This window comes from Pan troglodytes, chromosome 3, assembly GCF_028858775.2.
Source record: "Pan troglodytes isolate AG18354 chromosome 3, NHGRI_mPanTro3-v2.0_pri, whole genome shotgun sequence".
In the NCBI taxonomy this organism is placed as follows: Eukaryota; Metazoa; Chordata; class Mammalia; order Primates; family Hominidae; genus Pan; species Pan troglodytes.
The window spans coordinates 96,620,497-96,644,805 of NC_072401.2; the positions used below are offsets into that span (position 1 = coordinate 96,620,497).

At 38.0% G+C, this 24,309-nt stretch overlaps 1 protein-coding gene across 2 annotated transcripts in view; it reads right to left on the bottom strand.

Moving 5' to 3' along the window:
• Nucleotides 1–24,309, bottom strand: part of UNC5C (unc-5 netrin receptor C) — a 393,784-nt gene that overhangs the window by 49,863 nt on the left and 319,612 nt on the right. Inside the window, exons 8-11 of one of the 2 annotated variants that reach the window (XM_009448053.5) lie at nt 11,175–11,231; nt 8,956–9,147; nt 7,942–8,286; nt 5,084–5,171 (exon numbers count right to left, since the gene is read on the bottom strand). In XM_009448053.5, coding sequence (XP_009446328.2) covers nt 5,084–5,171; nt 7,942–8,286; nt 8,956–9,147; nt 11,175–11,231 — 682 coding nt within the window. The remainder of the gene's footprint in view (nt 1–5,083; nt 5,172–7,941; nt 8,287–8,955; nt 9,148–11,174; nt 11,232–24,309) is intronic. The other variant, XM_526636.9, reaches the window with a different exon arrangement.

Sequence of the window (24,309 nt, forward strand, 5' to 3'; positions counted from 1 at the left end):
TGCTGTATTTTGGGTTGCTTAGAGTGGGTTTAAGTCCTTGCGAAACTATTCTTGTCTGTTTCCTAGAGCAGGCTCAAGGAAAGAATCTGTCTCCATCCACCTCTGTGGGAACAGGAGATGCCTTCTAGTAATGGACATGTCTTTTATCTGGTCCCTCAGGATGATAATCCCACCCTAGGCTCAGCTGCCTTTTAAAGCACAGGCCTTCACACATAACTGGCAACTTGAAATATTTGCACTCTAGGTACCTGACAGGGAATATCTAACTCACTTGCTATCAAAAGCTCAATTGTGCAAAAATAATATTTATGAAAGCCACTCCGAAGGGCGTGCCACCATTTCCCTAGACAGGCCAAAATCTATCCCTGGATTAAGCCAGAACTGATAAGCATTATGCTTATCTACCTCCATTGAGGGACACTGATAGAAGCAGCCCTTGAAACTCATTGCTGTTTTTCTTTTAAGGATGCTGTTCACTGCATTAGCAAAATGTCTTCTTTATGAGGAACCAAAGGAAAAATAATTGAGTTTCTTCTGAGCATATTTTTTTCCTCATGGACATGCGGATCTTGTAACTTAACACATTCCCTTCTTGAAAGGCTTAGAAATAGTAAATTCACGACCTGGTACTAGCAAATGTGCTGGGAATTACACCAACTATTTTATATTCTAACTGCTCGCCTACTTTATCTTATCTTTTATAACTTTATTTTCCCCATTTTCTTACCTTTTTTATCCACTTATTTAAATTTATTTCTCTTATTGAGAAGTGTTTTCATAAACTATCTTGAAGCATTTCTTTCTAAGTAGGATTTCAATAAATGAACATTGTCAAGAACAGTATGAGGATAAGATTTCAATATACCTGGACTCACTAACTCCCACTGTTAGCCTTTTTATAGCTCTTCCTTCAAACTGAGGAACTTGAGGCTCATGAATGAGAAAGGACTCTACTAAAAGGACAAAGATCACTGTGTTTCCTTGAGACAGAATAATGTCAACTACTATTTTACAAAGTTCCAAAAAATAACATGATAAGCAAATCTATCTCTATACAATTACCTACATAGGGAATTTTGGACCTTTATCCTCACACATTACTTTATTATTTAATAGATATATATGATAGTGTCAGTTGCCACACTACTATCTCACATCTTAAACCATTGCTAAGGGGATTCCACCAATTAAAAAAAAAAAGTTCTGAACACCACTAATGTCCCACAGTTGACAAATCTAATAATCTTTTTGTTGTTCTTCCTCTTCCTTTACATTTTTACTTTAATGACACCTCGTGTTGAGGCTCCATCTTGGAGCTCTCTTTACCTTTGATTTTTGAGATCCTATTTATACCACGGTTTGTCTGTCTACCCTTACAAACCTTCGTACTTTCATTAGGAAATATTCATTGAGGAGCCACTACTCCTAACACAGTAATATGTAAAGTACTGTGCTAGATGCAAACTCTTCATTTGCCTTATCCTTACATGTTCTATCTAGTTTCTCTCATCACACCCAAACCTTCACAGGAGTATTTCTTAAAGTTCTTTCCCCAGTTCTTTCTGCTTCTGCATTTTCTCGGCTGGAGGTTCCTTCCTTGCCATGACTTCACTTCCACGTCCGTAGCAGGAATCCACATCCCCACTCACACTGAATGCATCCAAACTGGAATCTGTCCTCTCCCCTGGAGCCACTGCTGCTTCTCACCTTTCTCACAATTCTCACAGTGCCCCAGGCTTGATTCTTGAATCTATTCTGTGTGTTCTGCCCCTCCTTTGCAACACTTCTAGCCAGCTGTGAAATACTTTCTCTTCTGAAATAGATTCTCTCGATACCCTCTCCATTCTCTCAGACTGGGACCTGGCTCACCCTCCGGCCCGGTTCCTCCTCCTCCTCTCTCCTCACACCTGCATTACTGCCAGGGCCCACCCAGGCACCAAGCCTTCTGGGCGAGTCCTTCTGTTCCCTCCACCGATGCATTCCATGCACTGTCACCGGATCGATCTTTAAAAAGCGCTGCTATTCCTGTGTCACTCAGCTGCTCAGAGACTTTCCATGGCTCCCCGCGGTTTACAAAAAAGGTGTTCTATTTACCTTTGTATTTGCAATTTCTAAATTGACTTCTTCACCCTTTGATAAAACTGCTAGGTGAGTAGAGAATGCAGAGAAAAGGGAAAATCAACTTTCATATCTTCAATTCCAATTGTTTTCCAACAAGAATCAATAAAGAACAAAATTTCAGTCTAGGTCGGGTTCATTTGTGCAAACTGCTACTAGAAACAAGGCAAAAAGGCCCATGTTAGCAGCATTAATTGTGGAAATTGTATCCACCAGGAAAACAAAGGCTTTGCCGCCTTTCCAGAGATCTGTAAAGCAGGAGTCATAGAAATCCTGAGCACAGCCTTGCAGCTCTGCACCCTCTTTGGTCAGAGACCGCTTGTCTCATCTCTGTGGCTCATTCAGGCTGTTCAGCTGCCAGCCTGCACTTCTTTCGCTTAGAGCATATTCAGCAATGATAAGACCCCTCTTGTCACATTCACTATGCCACATGTAATTAAGTTCACGCCTCCCTTCAGACAATTCACATCCGCAGATGACCAGCTGGATACCATCCAGCTGGAAACATACCCAGTTTGGGATGCAATAAAAGGAATCAGAGAGAAGGAAAATGGAGAAAAATGCTCAGAATTTTCCTATGAATGCATAGTAACATCACAGCTCCTGATGTCCTCACAGAGTCTTCTTCCAAAGAAGTTCTGTCTTGTATCATGTGTGGATAGAAAGGATCTTTAGTGAGCAATAGAAAGTGTATCCAAAAATGCACCGTAATACATAGGCAGAGGTTTGGTTTGTGCATTGGTGCAATGGAGGAGGATGGCACATTAGGAAGCAGAAAGTGCTTTGTGATCAGAAAAGCCTGAGTCTGAATTCTGCCTTGCTAAGGTACTAACTGAAACCTTGGCTTTGGAACCCAATTCCCCTGTGCCTCAGTTTCTTCATCTTTAAAGTGGAGCTCATCACAGCTTGCAGAACGTAGTGAGAAGTAAATGAAATTAAGAGTTTGCTGGATGAAGGGCAGGGATGCTTTGTATTATGACTATATCCTAAAGCACATTCTTGCCATTGTGTTTTACAATAAAAATGCATCTAGTTCATAACAGAAAACTAGTGAAGAGAAGACTTCTCATTTATCTGAAACTGTTATCCTCCTGTGTTTGTTTCTTGGTTCATGGTCTGTAGTGCATATTTTCTTTTGAGATCTTGAGGTTTTCCTAGCTTCATTTTTATAAACAGAACTTCTTTTATGCACACCAAATTCAACAGAGTAATTCCCTCTGCACCTAACTTCAGATGGTAGGCATAGCAAGGAGTGATTTATAGTTTCCGTTTCATTATAGTCAAAGGCAGAGAACCCTAAAAGCAGAAAAGTGTCTAGCTTTATCAATTTTCTGTTTTCTCTTTCTTTCATCTAAAATGTACAATTATCCTGGTTCGGCTGCCAAGGAAAGTATGGGGAGAGCAGGCACATGAGTGCACACCTCTTTCAGCTTCAGCCCGTGCCTGCAGCAGCCCCTTAAGGCTTGATCTTCAGCTGCAGATAATGATAATCTGATGGAAAATAGGAGAGCTCAGGCATCTTACTGTTTCTCACCATAAAGCACAAGCCAATACTTATTTCTATTTAAACAAAATGTCCACGCTGACAAAGGCCTTGATGGATAGATGTGCTTAATGCTAACCTTGACTCTGGATGAGAGAAAGAAAAATAAAATAAAATAAAGAGATCTTGGAGTTTGCTAATCTTCTTTTCTCCTGATGCAAAAGAAGGGAGCTTTGAGGGCCTGTGAATGTTGCTTTGCATTGGGAATGAAAAAAATGAATATTTGATGTGGGTAAATACAAGCCTTTTAGTGATTTTTCTGTTGCTCAAATTTAAGGCATGAATAATGCTCAAGAACTGTATTATTTTCTTAGACAGGCTAGTATTTATGTAGGTGGAAGTACACCACCCGAGGAAAAAAATGTTCTGGGTCACACCAATTATAAATGCCAATATCTCCAACTGAGAGCATAATACAAAAGCTTTACGGCTAGTGAAGAACAAGACTAAAAATGGACGTTTTTCTGAGGATGAGAGCTGGGAAAAGAAAAGGTATAATGTGTTATAATGATAACCTAGTTCTGCATTGTCACTCATGCTTTATATTCAGAGCTCAGGGCTGAGGAGCCGATGCTCTTCCCCTTGGGAAAAACAATGATAATTACATGATGAGGATCTCCATTTTAACAACATCTTTCATTTTAAGATCTTGGTGTACTTCAGAAGCATTAATCAGGCTTCTAAAGCACTATTTAACACACGCATTTTACATGGAAACTAATCAAGAAATACCCAATACGATTTGTTAGAGGCCAAACTGAAAATTGAATTTAGGACTTCTCAATGCCTCTTGTTATTTTTACTTAAAATAACTTCTTTATGATTATGAAACATTCTAAACAAAACCTTTTAATTCAATCTAGTTTTAATCAATCCTAGACCCATTCTGAACAGCCTAATGTGGAATTTATAAGTGTTAAACATAAGAAGGAAATTAGTAATACTTAAGCTAGAAGACAGTCACAAAAGGAAGAATCGTGGGTCAGAATTAAGGGCTAGGCTGAGTGGGAGTGGTAGGGATTGGAGGAGTTGTCCAATCCTTTGTGACCTTTGACTCTGTAATGGGAACAGGCTGGATTCCTGAGCCAGATCCCATGAAGTCGACGTCTCTGTGTCTACCCACTTGTCTCTCTGGACAATCTAGGGATCACATTTCTGGACATTTTTCCAGGAAATATGGCAACGTGTCCACTTGGGAAAAGATCTCTAGCCTTCTACCCATATTCAAGATCTGCAAAAGCGTCTGGAGCCTCAAAGACAAAGAGAAGTAAAACCTGACCTTTTGTAGGTCAAGGGGAAAAAAATGTATGCCAGAAGCAAGGCACTTGAGACAAAAATATGTTGGGTTTATTGTGTCTATTGTACAATTCTCCTCCAAGTTAGACATTGGTAAAGTCAATGCACCAGAAAAAGCATATTTACCTCATAGTTTCTTTCCTGTGTACAGTCACATACATTTCGTAGACTCTCCCTTGGGGAATGGCCCCAGCGGGAATCAGCAAGCTGACTCCTGAATAGCAAAAGAGAAAAGCAGTCATATAAGGCCTAGGAATCAAAGCTTTTGCAGTACGTAAAAGGGAATGAGGAGATTTTGTGACCGTGCAGCCGTAAGCCTGCTTCATTTTCTCTAAAGACCTGTAAATATTCCGAGTTGCTCCATTTTCCTTCCTCATTGGCCTCCTTACCACGGCTCCCTCTGAACTCTTATGGAATTACTTAAAGGAATGATGTAACTTTTTAAACTCTTGTTTTATTTGAGGAACAGACAGATGGTTCCACTGTTGTTTTCCTTGCAAGACAAGGGGAAAACCAACAACTGCTCAAAATTTCAAACAGCTGTAATGATGCATCATTTCCATTTTTTTGAAAATCCCCACAAGATTCAAAGTCAGGGAAATGCCAACTTCAACATAAAAAAAAAACAACATGTATTTTTTAAATATCCGGTTAGCATCAATGTAATTCCACAATGGTATAAGAATTGGTGAAGACCTTTTATTATACATAACTCTAGAAAGTGAACACTAACTCCTAGTTTAGTCACAGCAGGTCAAAGTGTTTCTAGTTAGTTGCTAATCGGTGCCCTTTTGCAGAACTATTAGATTGGGCTGTGTTCTCAGCTAACTGTGTCTGCTGTGGCAGTGGCTTGCAAATTTGAACTCACGTCAGAACCACCTGGAAAGCTTGTTAAACGACAGATTACTGGTCCCTACCCCGAGTTTCTGATTCAGAGATATGGGGTGTGGGGTAGATTTTTTAGTTCAACCAGTTGCCAGGTGATGCCCATGGTGATGGTCTGGGGCCCACACCACTGCTCATCATCACAAAGAGTGATTCAGTGTGGACAGCACTCCAAAGATGTTTGGCTCCATCATTTGATTCCCCTAAAATCCAGCTTCCTTCGGCTCCATACAAATTTATGAAGCATCCTTGTGAGTACAGTGTTTGGCACTGCTGTGAATTTCAAAAAGGAAAAGATAGTCTTCCTGTCTTTGAGTAATTCATAATTTAATTAGCGAGGAAATGGAATATGCCAAATGAGCGTGGGGCAATATGAAAACTTGCCTGACCACACTGGAAAGTCTCAAGAAAAAAGAATGGAGAGTTAAGAGGTAGTAGGCCTTCATGTAACTGGTTGAAGATGTTGAGCCACAGACCTCTTGAGAAGGAGAGTAATGTGAGAGCCCTGGTGTTGTAGGAAGTGGACTGTCAACGTACAGAATGATTTGTGGAGGACACAGCAGGAAGATCACACATGAGGCTACCAAGCCTCAGTGCTTTTATTTTTTTCATTGAAAACATAAAACATACCTTAATCTTTGTTATAGGGATGAAACAGCATTATGAATATAAAGTAATAGGTAACTATTGTTTGTCCATTAAATAAAATATCATATGTTGATCACCATTGCCTAATACATAGGAAGAATTTAAAACATGCTAGCTCACTCCCTTCCACTTAAGAGACCTTTAAAATAATGCACATATGAAAAAGTGGTAGGTAGAAATGGGAAGAAAAGGCAGAATCCAATACATATCAGAGGGAAAAGAACTATTTTGAGAACAATTGTAATGTTTAAACAATGGAAGAACCTTAAAGTATGTTTTGATTCATTCAATAATGGACTGTTATAAAGATATTTAAAATCATGATTTTAAAGAGCATGCAATAGCATGAGGATTAATGAGAAAAGGGTGGAAAACATTATATAATACATGATCTCAGCTATGTAAACTGTGAAAAAAAATGGTATTTTATTAAATGTTTTGATTTTGTTAAAATATACTTTTAAAGGTTTAGGGTAAAAGTTGCCAAGGCATTGAAATGAAAGAGTGAATGACAGGAAGAATCAAATAAAATTTCATATTCAGGCCTGAAGACTCTTTGGTCTGTATATTCCTTGAGTATACACATATTATGTTTTTTCAATGTGACAACACTTTAGGTATTTACATTTTAGTTATTACTGTATTTACAAAATACTCACAGCCTTGTCCAAAAGAATTAGATAGATTTAGAGAGGGAGCCATTAACCCTTTTATGACCCATGGTTCCAAGCTCATTACTAATATTGATTAATGAATATCGATTTTTAATCCAACAGTATCAGGCATTAACTTTCATTCACCATGAAAGACCTTTATGAGGCTTATTGTCTAGATACAGAGAAACTACATAATAAACTGAAACCAAGTAATAGTACAAAAGCACACCTGATGAATCTGGTGATTCTGGATACAAATATCAGAGGTAGGAGTGAGTACAGTGTACACTATCAATACTGTGAGGTGAAAGACTGTGTGATCAAGTTAGATTAATAAATGAAGACTTGATGTCTATTATGATACCTCTGATGATCAAAAAATTTGTTTTCTGTAGTATTGTTTCATGTAGTAAATTGGAACTTAACCAAATGATATATTTAATAATTAGTTTGTCCTTTTAAAGTATAATGACAACATTAGGACTTGTGGCTTGATGTTGCCTTCTGAAGTTCTGGTAAAAAGGAGGTCAATGATGGTTCTAAATTACACCTCAGCAGAAAGTTGTGAGTATAAAATTTCTAGGGGAAGTGTTTTCAGAATTGGTTGGAAGAAGAGAAATGGTTTTGCTGATTTGTCTGAAGTAATGTTCTGTTTACATTGAAAGTAGATTTGGGCTGGATAGGTCACATTTAACATTTCAGGCCTAATGAAAACATCCCACGAACAAAAAAGATTTTGGTATGGAAAAATATGTTTCAAGCTGCCTCTTTGCAATTTAAACCTCTAGGAATTACCTGAATTGGGAACAATAAGGTGACCTCCCAGCGAGTTGAAGCTGCCAAATGCGGTACAGGATGGATCAGTCTGCCTTGCTAGACTCTGGTTCTTCAGGCTGAGGGCTTCATTCTCCAACAATGACTGGGTCATCTGAGGGGACAGCTTGGACGTAAACTCAGAGAGGTCATCTTGGGGGGTGACAGCACCTGAGGTGTTGTACACTTTGATTTTCAGGTTGGGCAGTGGATCCAGAATTGGAGAGTTGGTCATTGGGATTTTGTCTGAGACGTCATGCAGGGCATAGACAGGTCCTCTGTACATGGCTGCAGCTGACGTGAGGTCTGGGGGTACAGCCAGCAGATCTGAGTCAGAAAGAGAAAATAATCTCATTGGCATTCTCCATTCAGGCCAACCTACATTAGTCAGACTCCCCCTCACACTTTCTGAGCCAAAAGTAAAGCAGCTCAGCTAATATCGGAGATGGATAGACAGGCTCTACTGAAAACAGGGCAATCAGATAACTACCAGCTCTTTTATTATTGGCTATAAGTAAGTGGTCAAGCTCATTCTATAATTTGCTTTGACGTCTACTCATGATGCCCAAGGTATTTAGCTATTTCAACAGATTGGATTGAACAACGAGCCTCACTAGGTGATGATTAGCTATGGTTTCCCTGGTCTATACTGGATTTGGGTTCATTGGTAAATCATTCTATTCATGGCAATACAAGATATCTTGTCAAAGGAAGGAAAAAAAGAGACTCAAGAAATCAGTCAACCAATCAGGGAACTCTTTTAATTAGAAGTTAAAAAGTGACAGAGCAATCTGTCAGAAAAGAAAAAAAGAGGATTTATCTTGTTAACTCTAATTTCTTATGTAAATGACATCAATACACTAATGAACAAAATTAACTCAAATTGCTGTCTTCATGGAGCTTACATTCTAGCTGAATGAGATGACTCTAAAGTCATTGATTTTGAAACTGCTTACATGCATAAGTAACAGGGTGTGAAGTGGAATGTCAACTGACCTTGTCTTGCTGCCTTGATGTTCACAGGCTGAAAGCCCCCATTGAGTGCCGAAGAGTCAATAATATCTGACTCAAAGTCACGATGATTCTTCCGATACACAAACAAGGCCACAACTACAGAGATCGCCAGGCAAACGATCACTGCTATCACAATCCCAACATAGAGAGCAACATCATCTGAATCAGGAGCAGCTAGAGAGAAGAGTGAAACATTGAACCAGCTGCTTATAGAAATTTCCCACAGTACACATATGTATTGCTATAATTTTTTCAGACATTTACTGCCTTTTTTATAGGTTAATTTCAAATCTATTTCAAAAGCTATATAAAATGGCTGTGGCCTTTCAGTGGAAAATTGTCTCTGATTTCTTTTCCTTTCTCACTCTGCATCTATCCACCCACTAATCTATCTTATAATTGGGCAGCATAACAGACTGTTTATTACTAGGCATATAAAGAAACTGGAACTAAAACCATCCCAACCCACAGGAAAAAAAAAGTTTATTACTCATTTCAGGTGGAAAAGTTTGGAAGGGTTTTTGAATTCACTGATAGTTCTTTAAAACATAAACACTGTTAGAAATATCTGGCATGTTTTAAATCTGCATATTTATTGAACCAGAATATTTTCCTAAGTATCACTCCAAGTCATAAAGTGACTTTCCATAGCACTCTTCTCACTTTCCCCTAAATCAATGGAGAGGTGGGTGGGAATGGTGTAACTAAGCAAAGCAAATATTAGGAGCAAACATATTAGATTTGAAAGGTGTGCTTTCAGAGGGCCCAGATCTGGGGGACAGAGGTTAATGCTGATAACCTTCTCTAAGTCCAGGCTTTGATACAGATGCAGTATTATCTCTGAGAACCCTGAGCTTCTCATGGTCCCCTGTCAGAGATTTACATTTGAGCTACTCATTACTAGAATAAAATATAGCTTTCTTGTGCACTAAGGAAGACAAAGGCCTGGTTCAGTGATCAGAAAGGTCAGACTACCCCAGAAGGCAAATAAGCATTTGACCAACACAGTGTGTCAGTCAACTGAGGCCTTTTTTCTGGAACAGAATTCCTATAAATGTTGCATGTTGCCTTGGTGGCATAGAACATGCTTTCATCTAACTGGAAAAGGTGATAGAAGCTGATAATTAAAACAAACAAATGAAATGAAACCTTTGTGGATCCCTTTGACATTTTTAAGTCTCCGTTTTTAGTTTTCTGTGATGCACAAAAACATGTTCAGCAAAATTAATCAAAGCTGCTCCACTCACTGTAAAAGAGGTTGTTAAATTGGTACTTCAGGTAGTCGAGAACAACCTAGCATTTTATGGTCAATTTTATATACATGTACATTTTTCAGGGAGAGAGAACTTTCCAATTTGTAGGTCCCATGACCTCCTAAAATGTGAGGAACCACGGCCCTCTCCTGACACTCACAGCCACATGGTTTACATGGTGAAATAACTCATCATTTCATTTGCCAGTGGCTCATGAGATAACCCACACTCTAATGTCATGGAATCTTTCACATATTAGCAGTGTAAATGAATTCTTTATTGGAAATTGCTCTATCTCTTTTGGCATTTTGTGTTTAAATGTAATGTATCCAAAAGGATTTTGCTTTCTTTTAAAAATAATTTTCTTCCGAACATTTCCAGAATATTCACTTTCCCATCAATCAAGTCAATATTAGCAAATTTTCTTCAGAAAACCAGTGATATCACAAATACTCTTGGTTGGGTGCGTGCTGCTTTCAAAGTACTTACTTCACTTTTCTGTTGGGTTTTATTTGAGGCACTGCTGCAGGATTCTGAACTCTGGTCAGAATATTATATCTAAATTCTTATTGTTTTACTTTACCAGGTCATAGTTACTTATTCAACATTCATGATTTCTAGCTCAACCGATCTGTCTTTTTTCAACCCTTTCCGTTTTGGTATTTGAACCCTGCCCTTTACTTATATCAGCACATTTCATGATATGTTTTGTCAGCTACTGGGACTCAAGGTTTGAATGGTAGACTGATAGATTTTAAAGTTGGCAGAGTCTTGAAATGACCCTTTCTTCTCTTCAGCAGCAAAAATCTAATTTATTTTTCATGTTAGAATATATTAGGCTCCTGTTTCCTGTGTGCACATCTGTAATCCGAAGAAAGATAAACTTGAACTAGGGGCAATAACATTAAATGATTATTCAGCAACATAAAATCCAAACATCAAACTTACAAGAAAATCCATATTCATTCTGGGTTCTCTGTTCAGTTGAAATGGGATAAATGAAACCTTGAAAAGAAAAAAAAATGAAACAAAAATGGGAACAAAATCAAATTAATGAGGGAAAGAAAATAGGAAGCATGAAAAATGGTTTAATTAAAAGGAAAAGAAACCTGTGGTCTTTTAAAATTCTGATTCAGTACAAAATTATGATTTTGCATCTCCTGTCTGCTCTGGAGCCTCACTAAGAATTAATAAGCAGGCAGATTGAATTTTAGAGCAAAAACTGGTCTCGAGTCACTAACTTTGGAGTGCTTAAAGTCTTTCTTTTATTGAGCATAAACTCTAATGGATCTAATTTATTTCAGACATCAGGGGTCATTAGCATAAGGAAAATCTTTTTTCCTTATCCCTGCCATATGCTTTAATTCCCAGGACATATTCAGTAAGGCTCTAAACAGTTTTTTTTTTCTTTTTTATTTAATCATAACAGCTTGTGCTTGGTCTAAGAGAACTAAAGAAGACCTGTCATCATTGGTCAAAGGTTAAGTACCCATTTACTGAGCTAAGCTGAGACCACCTCTCCCCCGCTCCATCTCAAATCTACTTTTTGGATTTTCTGTTGTTTCTTGCCCCCTTCATTTAATAGGAGTTCGATAGGTTTTGCCTAGGGACTGAACAGTTTGTCAATGCAATGGAAACTGGATGCTTTTTATTTGAAATCATTAGAAAATCAATAGGGCCTAGAGGTTATAAGGTTATTTATTTTAGGGCTTCAGAGAAATGGTGTATATTGGGAAAAATAAAAACTTCATCTCAATAGAAAAATGCAGAAATAGGACTAGCATTTTATTTCTCTTCCTTTTTAGTGTATTCTGAAGGTGGAAACTAACAATAATAATGCAATATGGATAATGATAATAATGTGAAGTGGAATAAGATAGGGAAAAGTCACTTAAAATATGTGCAACACAAACTTTTTGAAATGAAAAACCTATGGAAAGTTTTAAAGTATATCTTATACTGGTAACCACAGTTCTCCAAGATTTACTATTCTGCTACATATGAATTAATCAAATGATACAGCACCATTTGGATTAATAAAATGAAGATGACTAAGAAGCCTGTGAATTAAACCTTCCCAGTAATACTCAAGGGCAAAAAACAGAGGAAAACAAGTTTCACAATTAACTGGTTCAAAATGAAAGGTCTATAAAGCTGTAATACTAAAAGCAACTCTAAATCGTGCCTCAGGTAGCACTTCCGTAGTTTGCCGAACACTCAGTTCTTACAAGCTATTTACCTATTTGGGGGAACTAATTCTGGAGAAACATGCAGTGCTACCTTAATGAAAGAGAGCTTTGCTGTAGCACAGATAGGTTTGCTCTGAATTCATTTTTAATGCCTTATTTTAGAGCAATGATTGCAACCTCCTACTCAGTTTTATAAATATTATATTCCTTATTCTAGTTGTCTGAGTCCATGTATTAGGTTTGATTTTCATTTTTAAACACCACTGCCTGGTAATAAAATTTTTCCATTTGTATTCTGTGAACTCAATAAAAGGACATCTGGGACATACACAGGCTCTATTTTCAAAACCCAAAGACTTAACACAAAACAAGTTCACTGCTAGTAGAGGAGACCAGATCACAATGCCATCTTCCTGGAAGTGATGATGTTAAGTAGAAGAATGTCAAAAGACTTATTTTTGCAGGTAAGAGGGCAAGGAAATGAGTATAAAAGGCATGTTTACAAATGCTATGATGCTCATCCTGAAACTTTTGGTAAGAATCAGCCTGGCAGCCGGGCATGGTGGCTCACATCTGTAATCCCAGAACTTTAAGAGGCTGAGGCAGGTGGATCGCCTGAGCTCATGAGTATGAGACAATCTGGGCAACATGGTGAAAGCCCATCTCTACCCAAAATACAAAAAATTAGCTAGGCATGGTGGCGCGTGCCTGTGATCCCGGCTACTCAGGAGGCTGAGGTGGGAGAATCACTTGAGACTGGGAGGCGGAGATTGCAGTGAGCAGAGATTGCGCCACTGCACTCCAGCCTGGGTGATAGAGCGAGACTCTGTCTCAAAAAATAAAAAGAAAAGAATCAGCGTGGTCCTGCTTGAATAAGCAGAAGAGCTGCGTCTTGCAAAAGGAAAGCCAATCTCCAGCTAGATATCACGTGGTCTGAAATTTCTCCCTGTAAAGCAGTTCTGAGTTTTTTGTCCCTGCTTCCCACCAGAATTCCTGTTCTTGATAGGCAGACCAAGAATAGAGAATATAACTTCGTAACTTCGATTTGAATGTCAACTTTCACAAATATTATGTAGATTTAAACTACTCAATAAATGTTTTGTGCCTTATGGTATTTATCTGAAACTTCAATCTCATTCCAGGCACAGAATTGGAATTCATTCATTCATTCATTCATTCATTCATCATCCGTTTAGCAAATACTCTTGAACCTTATTATATTCTGGGTTCTGTTGTAGACATGCGGATACTTTCCTGTTTTTACTGAAGTTTAACAGAAAATAAGCAAGTAAACAAAATAATAAGATCATTTCAAATAGTAAAAAAGTTCTTTTAAAAATAAACCAAAAGAACATAATGTGTTTGGAGATATCAGGATGGCCAACTTAGGGAATTAAGGAAGAATTTTTTTTTTTTAATTGAGATGAAATTTGACCTGGAGCTTGAAAAAAAGAAAGAATCTGCCAAGTTAAGATCAGGAGGCAAGTGCTTGATGAGAAACGACAATAAATACGAAAGTCCTGAAAGAAAGACAGAATGGTTAGAGGGTGGGGAGCAAGCAAGAAAGGAAAGGGAGGAGGTGGGGTCAGAGGACAGGCAGCACCAGGTCACGTCCTGGTGGGCCAGGATGAGGAGTCTTGCTCTGTCACACAGGCTGGAGTGCAATGGCACGATCTCGGCTCACTGCAACCTCCGCCTCCCGGGTTCAAGCGATTCTCCTGTCTCAGCCTCCCGAGTGGCTGGGATTACAGGTGTGCACCACCATGTCCAGCTAATTTTGGTATTTTTACTAGACGCGGGGTTTCACCATGTTGGCTAGACTGGTCTCGAAATCCTGGGCTCAAGCTATCTGCCCACCTTAGCCTCCCAAAATGCTAGGATTACAGGCCCGAGTCACTGCACCTGCCCTCCACAGTGAGTTTTGATTTTATTCTAAGTGAAATGCATATCCTGTGATCGAATGTCATTTTGAAAAAAATCACTTTGGTTTCTATAGATATGGATTGTCAAATGGAGCAAAGTGATAGGGTTTTACAGATGGCTTCTATAACACATGGCTTGGGAGATGTCTGTCAATAGGTGTATAATATAACTGATGAAGTGTTTGCATTTGAGGTTGCTCTGAATGAAAATAAAATATTAAAAAAATTAAATATAGCCTCACTCTAAAATATTAAAATATTTAATATTTAAAAAATTTAAAAAATATTTTACAAAGTCTCACTTACTTTAGTTATTCCTCACAGGCAATTAGGACCAATCTAGCCAAACTCTTATTTTCCTACATGGGAAAATTTAAAACAGACCAGTATTAAGTGTACTCACCAAAGGTTTGACACTCCAATTTACTCTGTTATGGAAACACTGATAAAAAGTTATGTAAGGCATCCCTGTAAAACTTTTTCCATCATTTTCAAAACACTTCTGCAACTACAGAAGTAAAACATCACTTAGCAGGCTGGGAATCAGAGAAGAAGGGGATTACTGTTCCATCCCCTAAATGAGGGGAACACAGAATCACTTTCTGGAGTTTGTTTTTATGCTTCTCCATCTGATCCGTCTCTCACGGAACAACAGGGAACATTTTCTTCAGCTAATGAGGTGAACCTGCTGAGAGTAGTCCTAGCAATAATGAAAAATAACATCTCCGGCGGAACACAGTGCAAAATAATTGTTTTTCGGTTGCTACCGACAGCCTGGTTCAAAAGTTAGGGATTTCAGTTAACTTTCCTGCTACTTCAAAGTAAGGTGGGCTAAGAAAAGCACCAGGCCATGGGCCAGTACACTGCTTTTCAGTGTCATGAACATCAGCTTGAATCCTAGCTCTGCCACTTAGCTGGGAGAGCTTTGCCGAACTACTTCACTTTTCTAAGTATCAGTTTTCTAATCTGTGTAAGGGGATATGAATACTTACATCTAGAGCTGTGGAAAGGATAAATGAGATTTGTAAGGTGCTGGTACATTGCCAGTAATCAAGAAATGACCAACAATGACATTGATATAATTATGATGCACGTTACTAAGGTATACTAAGACGCTGGGTCCTTAAGGGATTTTATCTGTAGAGTCAACATAGCCTATTATCTAATGAGTGATCTTAGGAAACGCGTTTGAATTTGTTTCCCCAGTTATTACATAGACAGGGAGCCCAGTTCTTCAGAGAAGCCGTATGCAATGCTCTCTTCTAAGGACTCTTGCACTCTCTTCATGTAAAAAGGCTTATGCCTGTCCTTTGTGGCTTCTGGCAAAAGATATGGTGGTATGTTTCCAAAGCACATTTTCAAGGCCAGAGTGCAAATTGATGGTAAAAAGGTATCTCAACCAAGAGTGATGCAATTTCTCAAGAGGGTGTTTGGAAATGGGGTAGGGGTGGTGTTTTTTTTTTTGGTTGTCATAAGGATTAGGTGGTTGTTTTTTGGCATTTGGTGAGTGGAGGCCAAGGATATTGAATGTCCTGCAATGAAAGAAACAATCTTGCCATGAAAGGATGGCCCAGAACAAAATCCACCTCCCTTGATAACAACTTTCAAAATCACCTCTTTTTGACTGAGAAGGCAAGAACAGGCATGGCGTTCAGGGAAAGGTATGAGGCTTGTTATCCCTGGGTACAGTGTGGCCTCAGCAACTGCTTTTTCAAGATCAGTGCTTTTTCAAGGGTAACTGCTTATAACCTATATCCACTTTAAAACAATGTTTTTTTTTTTTTTTAAATATTTATTTCGAGATAGGGTCTTGCTCTGTCATGCTGGCTGGAGTGCAGTGGTGTGATCATAGCTCACTGCAGCCTCCACCTCTTGGGATCAAGCAATCCTCCCAGCTCAGCCTCTCAAGTAGCTGGGACCACATATCTGCACCACCACACCCAGGCTATTTAAAAAATTTTTTTGTAGAGATGGGGTCTCGCTATGTTGCCCAGGCTGGTTTTGAACTCCTGGGCTCAAGCAATCCTCCCACCTTGGCTTCCCAAAGTGCTGGGATTACAGGTGTGAGCCATCGCACCCAGCTGTAACTTGTATTTTTAAAGAAAATTTATTTTTTAAAGCATAGATTTTCCTGACCTGCAGGAATACAGACTAAAGGAGATTCGATATGGAGAAAACCTTTAAGTGAAGGAAAAATATTTGAAAACTGGAGCAAGAGCAGGCTATGTCTTAAACAGTCCATGCAATGCTCCTTTTACTTGAAGACCATCTCATAATTGCTCAAAACATTATCTCAAGAGATTGTCTCATTCAATCTTTTTCATATGAGGAGACAGAGTCTCAAAGGTGAGAAAGGATGTTTGCAAAGTTACCCAAAGTGTTGATATTCTACCAACTAAAATTTGGGTCAATAAAACTGACAATGTATAATTTTGCATTGTCCAGCTCTGGGTGGCAGCATTCATATTTGTGTTTACTGTAGATTTGGATTAATCATAGAACCATTTTCTGGCTGCTGGTAGTAAAGTGACTTAGGGAACGAATGACTTTTTTCTAATTTGCACAAGGTCATCATTTAGACTAGAGGTGAGGTTGCCCAAACTTTTTAGTGATGTCCAACCATTGTAAAAGATCAGAGCCCATGTCCAAGTATTGTAAAAAAAGAAAGAGAGCAAGAGAGCTTTCCTTGGTGTTTACACTGAAGGAAGTAATATCAAATTATCCCTAAGTACACAGCCAAGACCCAGTAACTGAGCAACAATATACCTAAATGTAGCCTGTCTGGTGGGTTTATATTTGAGAGTCTCAAGAATAATGCCAGAAACCAAATGTAAATCTTCATTTCCCCAATAAACAGCAACTACTTTTATTTTTCTAGCCTTTTCAAATTTTTTCTTTCCAAGCCATATGGATAGATAGCAAAAAATGATCATGGTTTTATTATTACTTTTTTAAAAAATAATTCAAACTGTTTTTATAACATAATACATACTTTCATATAAATAATTATCAAGCAAATATTCTGATGTGAGAAATGTCATAACTTCTGAACATCATTAGCCAGGTTTAAATCCTCAAAACCAAGTCTATGTTCTCACAAACTTGCAAACCCCCAGGATGTTGGAGTGAAAATAGATCATTGATTGGAACTCCCTAATTTAACCCTTTGAGCATAGAGTGGTAAAGGGATTTGTCTAACATTATAAAGCTGGCGAAACAGCAGAGCCGGGGTTGGATCCCAGCCCTCAGGCTACACCTCCACCGTCCTTCTTAAGTACTATGTGAGCAATAATTAGTAGATTCGAATGAGGAGAGACAAGGAAATAACAGAAGAGGGCTTGGTAGGCACCTGGCTTAATTTGTAATTTGGTGATTGCATGAGATAACCCTGCTGATTTGGACTGTAAAATATCTCTCCATTTGAAATATTATCATTTATAGTCATGACACTTATAAAGCCAAAAATAGCATAGAGAGGTTATCTCCTTTAAATGAAAAAAATTTCCAAACAGTGTCTTCTGTTTCAAGTGTGGGGCAAGCAAAGAGATGTACCAAACCTCGGCATTTCCACTCTAATGTGACTGGGGAGCCTTGCTAGAGTGATGTAGTTGTTAATGCATGATAATCACATTGCATTTGGCATAAAACCCTATAAGTAAATATTTAAAGGAGAAACATAATTTCCCTCAGAAATGATGCCATGTGGAAAAAAGGAATAAACATCAATAATTGGAGGAGCTCTACACATCAAAAGAAAATCCCTTTTTTTTTTTATTATACTTTAAGTTCTGAGATACATGTGCAGAATGTGCATGTTTGTTACATAGGTATACACATGCCATGGTGGTTTGCTGCACCCATCAACCTGTCATCTACATTAGGTTTTCTCCTAATGCTATCCCTCCCCTAGCCCCCCAACCCCCTGACAGGCCCCGATGTTCGATGTTCCCCTTCCTGTGTTGGTGTGTTCTCATTGTTCAACTCCCACTTATGAGTGAGAACATGCAGTGTTTGGTTTTCTGTTCCTGAGTTAGTTTGCTGAGAATGATGGTTTCCGGCTTCATTCATGTCCCTGCAAAAAAACATGAACTCATCCTTTTTTATGGCTGCATAGTATTTCATGGTGTATATGTGCCACATTTTCTTAATCCAGTCTGTCATTGGTGGGCATTTGGGTTGGTTCCAAGTCTTTGTTATTGTGAACAGTGCTGCAATAAACATATGTGTGCATGTGTCTTTATAGCAGAATGATTGATAATCCTTTGTGTATACACCCAGTAATGGGATTGCTGGGTCAAATGGTATTTCTGGTTCTAGATCCTTGAGGAATCACCACACTGTCTTCCACAATGGTTGAACTAATTTACACTCCCACCAACAGTGTAAAAGCATTCCTGTTTCTCCATATCCTCCCCAGAATCTGTTGTTTCCTTTTTTTTTTTTTTTTTTTTTTTTTTGAGATGGAGTTTCACTCTCATTGCCCAGGCTGGAGTGCAGTGGCATGATCTTGGCTCACTGCAACCTCCACCTCCTGGGTTCAAGAGATTCTCCTGCCTCAGCCTCCCGAGTAGCTGGGATTACAGTCATCTGCCACCATGCCCAGCTAATTTTTTGTATTTTTAGTAGAGATGGATTTCACCATGTTGGCCAGGCTGGTCTTGAACTCCTGACCTCAGGTGATCCACCTGCCTCAGCCTCCCAAAGTGCTGGGATTACAGGTGTGAGCCACTGTGCCCAGCCTGTTTACTGACTTTTTAATGATCACCATTCTAACTGGTGTGAGATGGTATCTCATTGTGGTTTTGATTTGCATTTCTCTAATGACCAGTGATGATGAGCTTTTTTTCATGTTTGTTGGCTGCATAAATGTCTTCTTTTGAGAAATGTCTGTTCTTATCCTTCGCCCACTTTTTGATGGGGTTGTTTTTTTCTTATAAATTTGTTTAAGTTCCTTGTTGATTGTGGATATTAGCCCTTTGTCAGATGGATAGATTGCAAAAATTTTCTCCCATTCTGTAGGTTGCCTGTTCACTCTGATGATAGTTTCTTTTGCTGTGCAGAAGCTCTTTAGTTTAATTAGATCCCATTTGTCAATTTTGGCTTTTGTTGCCATTGCTTTTGATGTTTTAGTCATGAAGTCTTTGCCCATGCCTATGTCCTGAATGGTATCGCCTAGGTTTTCTTCTAGGGTTTTTATGGTTTTATGTCTTACATTTAAGTCTTTAATCCATCTTGAGTTAATTTTTGCATAAGGTGTAAGGAAGGGGTCCAGTTTTAGTTTTCTGCATATGGCCAGTTTTCCCAACACCATTCATTAAATAGGGCATCCTTTGCCCATTTTAAAGCAATAAAAGCTGACAACCACTTGCTTCTGGCATCCAAGATCCTGCATGAGAACAGGCTTAAAAATGAGACAGATCTGCCTTCACACATTGGCTCCAGCACTCATCTGTGGATGTTGGGAGGGCTGTTTCAATTCTATGCCTCAGTTTCTTCCTTTGTCAAAGAGAACTATTATTAGGGGATTAACAAAAGTTCTGTTTGTAAGTTTTTTTTCCTACCTTTTGAGTATTAATTAAATTGAGCTCAATTCAGTTTTTTCTTAACTTGGTCATGTCTGACACAGTAGGCTGGGGTCAGAAGCAACTAATGCCAGGGCCTAAAATCAATGTATTAGGTGGACAGCAAACAGAATTAAAATGAAATCTGAAATATCTTTAAACTACCATATAAGATATGGTACTTTTTATGCCCTCTAAAGTCTATATGTAGGTGTCTGGGCATTAAAACCCTGTCTTTACATTAGTATCAGATACTTGGCCAAAAAAGAGATAGGTAGAGTTTTAGGAGGTGTCCTGCTTGCCTTTGAGGTTTACTCATTACATTTCAATATGAAGCTGCTTCTATGACCTTAATACCCATAAACAGATTTCAGGATACTGTGGGGATTAAGCACAATAGATGATAGATTCATATCTTATGGGGGTGGCTAGGATGCAAGTTATGCATATGACATAATGTCATTTATAAAAGCATTAAACATATTCTAAAAAAGTAGCTATTTTTAGGTCACAAAGGTCTTGGTTAGTTTTAGTAATATTTATCTACTCTAAGTCCACTAGGCTACTTGATAAGATTGTTCCTCATTTTCTGATCCTATCGTTAGAAGAATCCCCTCTCCTTGACCTGGCCGCTTGGTCTTCTTTTTTGCCAGTTACTTTACACTAAGCCAAAACATGGGCAATTTTTTCACCCCAATTACATTTGTTCTGATGCAAATGTTCTTATTAAAACCTCAAGGGCCATTCAAAATAAACATGTCCAGATTTTCTTTTATCCTTTAAGGTCAGCTCTTATCTAGCAAACCCATCAGGGCTGCACTAATGATGTCAAAGGTCAGGTCTGTCAAAGACACCCAGGGTCATTTATTATAATTTACCACTCTTCTGAGGGTTTATTTATTGATAGGGCTTAAGGAACTCCAAATAAATGAATACATAAATCCTAGGACATGACAACAACAATTAAAAAGAACATTTGCTTATCACTGATGTCAGTTATCTAAATTGCCATGGTAATTTACTGCTCCAGCCTGCTGAGGACAATGGCCACGCCTCACTAAGCTGGTTCATAGCCCTGTTCCTTACAGTGACCAGCCACACCCTTCTGAAAATGAATAGTAGATAATTAACATCCCAGGATGTAAATGTCTTATCTCATGATTCACAGTAGGTGAAGCATAAATGCCTGAAATTTAAACTAAGTTCATTAATATCAAACTCATAGATCAGCTACTCAAGTGTTTTTATATAAGTGTTATATAAACTATATTATGTTTTATATAAGTGTTATATAAACTATAATATATTACATAAACTATATTATGTAAACTATATTATAAAACATATTATATATGTTTTATCTAAGTGTTATATTATATAATGGACTCTATCCCCATCAATGCTTCTTAGAAAAGAAAAATAAATTATAAATCCAAAAGCAATGATACCAGAATCCCTCCATGGTAGTAAACACATCTGATAGAAAAAGTAAAATGATGAAGAGTCCTGATGTATAAGGTGACTGACTTCTAGAATACATGAACCTATCTGCTAGATTTCTAGCAAGAAGAAAATTGAGCTTGCAGCCCTGGACCTGCACCCCCCGTGATCTCGAAGGAGCCCATGCTTTGCTGTCGTTGCTGGCTTGGTGGCACCTTTCTTGATCCCCTCAGAGTTCCCTTTCCACCTAGAATCTAAAGACCTTGCATTTGTTTTCTAACCTGTTTGGTGCTCCGTAGGTGTTCATTAGGCTTCTGTGGGCTAAAGTTTCTAACCACATCCCTGCTTTCAAAACCAGGAAAATGTTTTACCAGAAAGGAAAAAAGCAAAAGCAAACCACACTTATTATACCGGACACTGTGCAGCATTGTGTTGGGCAGGCAGGCCATGTACAGAATATTTATTTGCCAGCTGGGACGCTACACATATCAAGAACTACACAAACACACCTATGACATCAACTTCTTCCAACTATAGATAAAAGCTCTCACTGTCTACCACTCACAATTATGCTTTCCTATCAAACTGCTGTGTTGACAAGAATTTCACTGGGAAATGACTAGCACCTTCTCAAATGCCTACCACAGGCGGTTATAAACGTATCATTCTAAAGTCAAGAAATGAGTATTTGTAAGGTAAATTACTTCCCCACATTAAATCCACCTGGGCTTCTGGGGGCCCTGGTATGCAGTGTGTCCACACCACAGTTTACACATGGAGAGCTCTGCCACTTCCTCTGTACTTCTGAGAATTAATAGAAAAGCTGTGTGACGTGTAATTTTTTTAATGAGTTGAAAGTGCTAACTTTGCAGAATGCCTAACATTTTAATTTCCCAAAGTCAGGAAGTTCACTGATGCAGACACAATTCCAAGCAGTTCTTGTTAGTAAATTGCAATTTTAAATTTGTCTACTGTGGCATGAACCGTCTTAAGCAAGGAGTAATTCTAAGTTCAGATTTGAACTGTTAAAAATCCCTATGAGAAACTCCAAACTTACAAAGAGAATAAAAACTAAAATCTATAGGAATGGTTGCAGTAACTTAATAATCCAATCTACTGTATTGATAAATATATATATATATAAATTTGCATTTCTGGACTAGGCCATATATATAGTATTTGAATTGCTATTTTCAAAAGGAAGAAGTAAGCAGTGATTAAACTATTCATATTATATGCTATCCATGACAAATAGATCTTACTAAAAATTCATTATAAAGATTATAAAAGTTAGGCCCCATGTGGTGGCTCAGGCCTGTAATCTCAGCACTTTGGGAGGCTGAGGTGGGCAGATCACTTGAGGTCAGGAGTTCGAGACCAGCCTGGCCAAATGGTGAAACCCCATCTCTACTAAAAATACAAAAATTAGCTGGGTAGGGTGGCGAATGCCTGTAATCCCAACTACTCAGGAGGCTGAGGCAGGAGAATTGCTTAAACCCAGGAGGCAGAAGGTTGCAGTGAGCCAGAATCGTGCCACTGCACTCCAGCCTGGGCAACAGAATGAGACTCCATCACTTTAAAAAAAAAAAGGAAAGAAAAGATTATAAAAGTTAAAAGTTATCAGGTCTCAGTAATACAATTGTATTTCAACTTAAAAGGTAAATATAATATGCTTATTCTCTTAGCATTTTTTGAGATTTCTTAAGTGTTTTCTGCTTCTTCTGTATCTTTCTATGTGTCCTGTTCTCTGTGTCTCTCTCTCTTGTCATAACCATTTAATGTAAAGCCTATTTCAAAAATATATTGTAAAATGTGGGGGGTGGCTGCTTTCACATCAGTTTAGGGATGATATAAAGAAACCTAAGTATTTTAATGTGTACACAGTACAACTGGTCTTCCAATACTGATTCTGTAGTATTATTAAGTAAAAACTGATATTTGTTATTAATGTTAAGTTTTTTTAGATCAGACATATATTTTCAATTATTTTCAATAGCGACAAACACGCCAAATCGCTTACCTTTTTTTTTTTTAATTATACTTTAAGTTTTAGGGTACATGTGCACAATGTGCAGGTTAGTTACATATGTATACATGTGCCACGTTCGTGTGCTGCACCCATTAACTCGTCATTTAACTTACCTTTCTTATTCAATGCAATCCATGTCATTTAGTGTACCACAGAACTCCACTTTTTAAAATGTAGTTCTGAAAACAATTAAGTATGTGCTTATGAACCCAAAATGTCCAAGTTATTTCTGGCACCTTAAGTGATTCTGATGGCTTCTAATTACTCTTTAGTAACGCATTCTGGTGAAATAACATCAATTTTGTAAAGGTCTTAATTTGAAGGCACCAAGGCATTGATTATCTCCAGCGCAGGAACTACTTTTTCAGGCCAGTGAGACTTTATCCAGTGTAATACATATATATTATATGTTACACAGTACTTACAATATGAACTACTATGTATGAGTGGTATAAAAATGTAATAGAGCTTCTGAAATTGTTTAAGACCACGATTATATTTCACAAATGAAATTACACAGTATCACATAATGAATCCAAGTTATCACACAGTATAAGAATTTAAATTATGATTGCAAGGACAGATATGTGCCTATATATCTGTATGTGATAGGCAACTGGGAAATAATGTAAAACTATAATTCAGTTCCGAATCCCCATGTCTTCAAAATACTTGTGTTACTGGCTATAAGTAAGTCTTGCACCCTAGGGTTTCATATAACTAGGGTTTTATACAAGTATTTTATGCAAATACTGTTTTGGTAATCTAATTTGAATCAATGTGACCAAAGTCAGTGACATAGCTAGTTCTTAAATTCAGAGAGCCACGCTTCCAAGACCATGCTGTGGCCTATCCTCAACAGTTCTTTTTAAAAAATGTCATTTATTATTATAAACCTAATGGAATACTAAGCATAAATAATGTATAGAATAGAAAGCATAT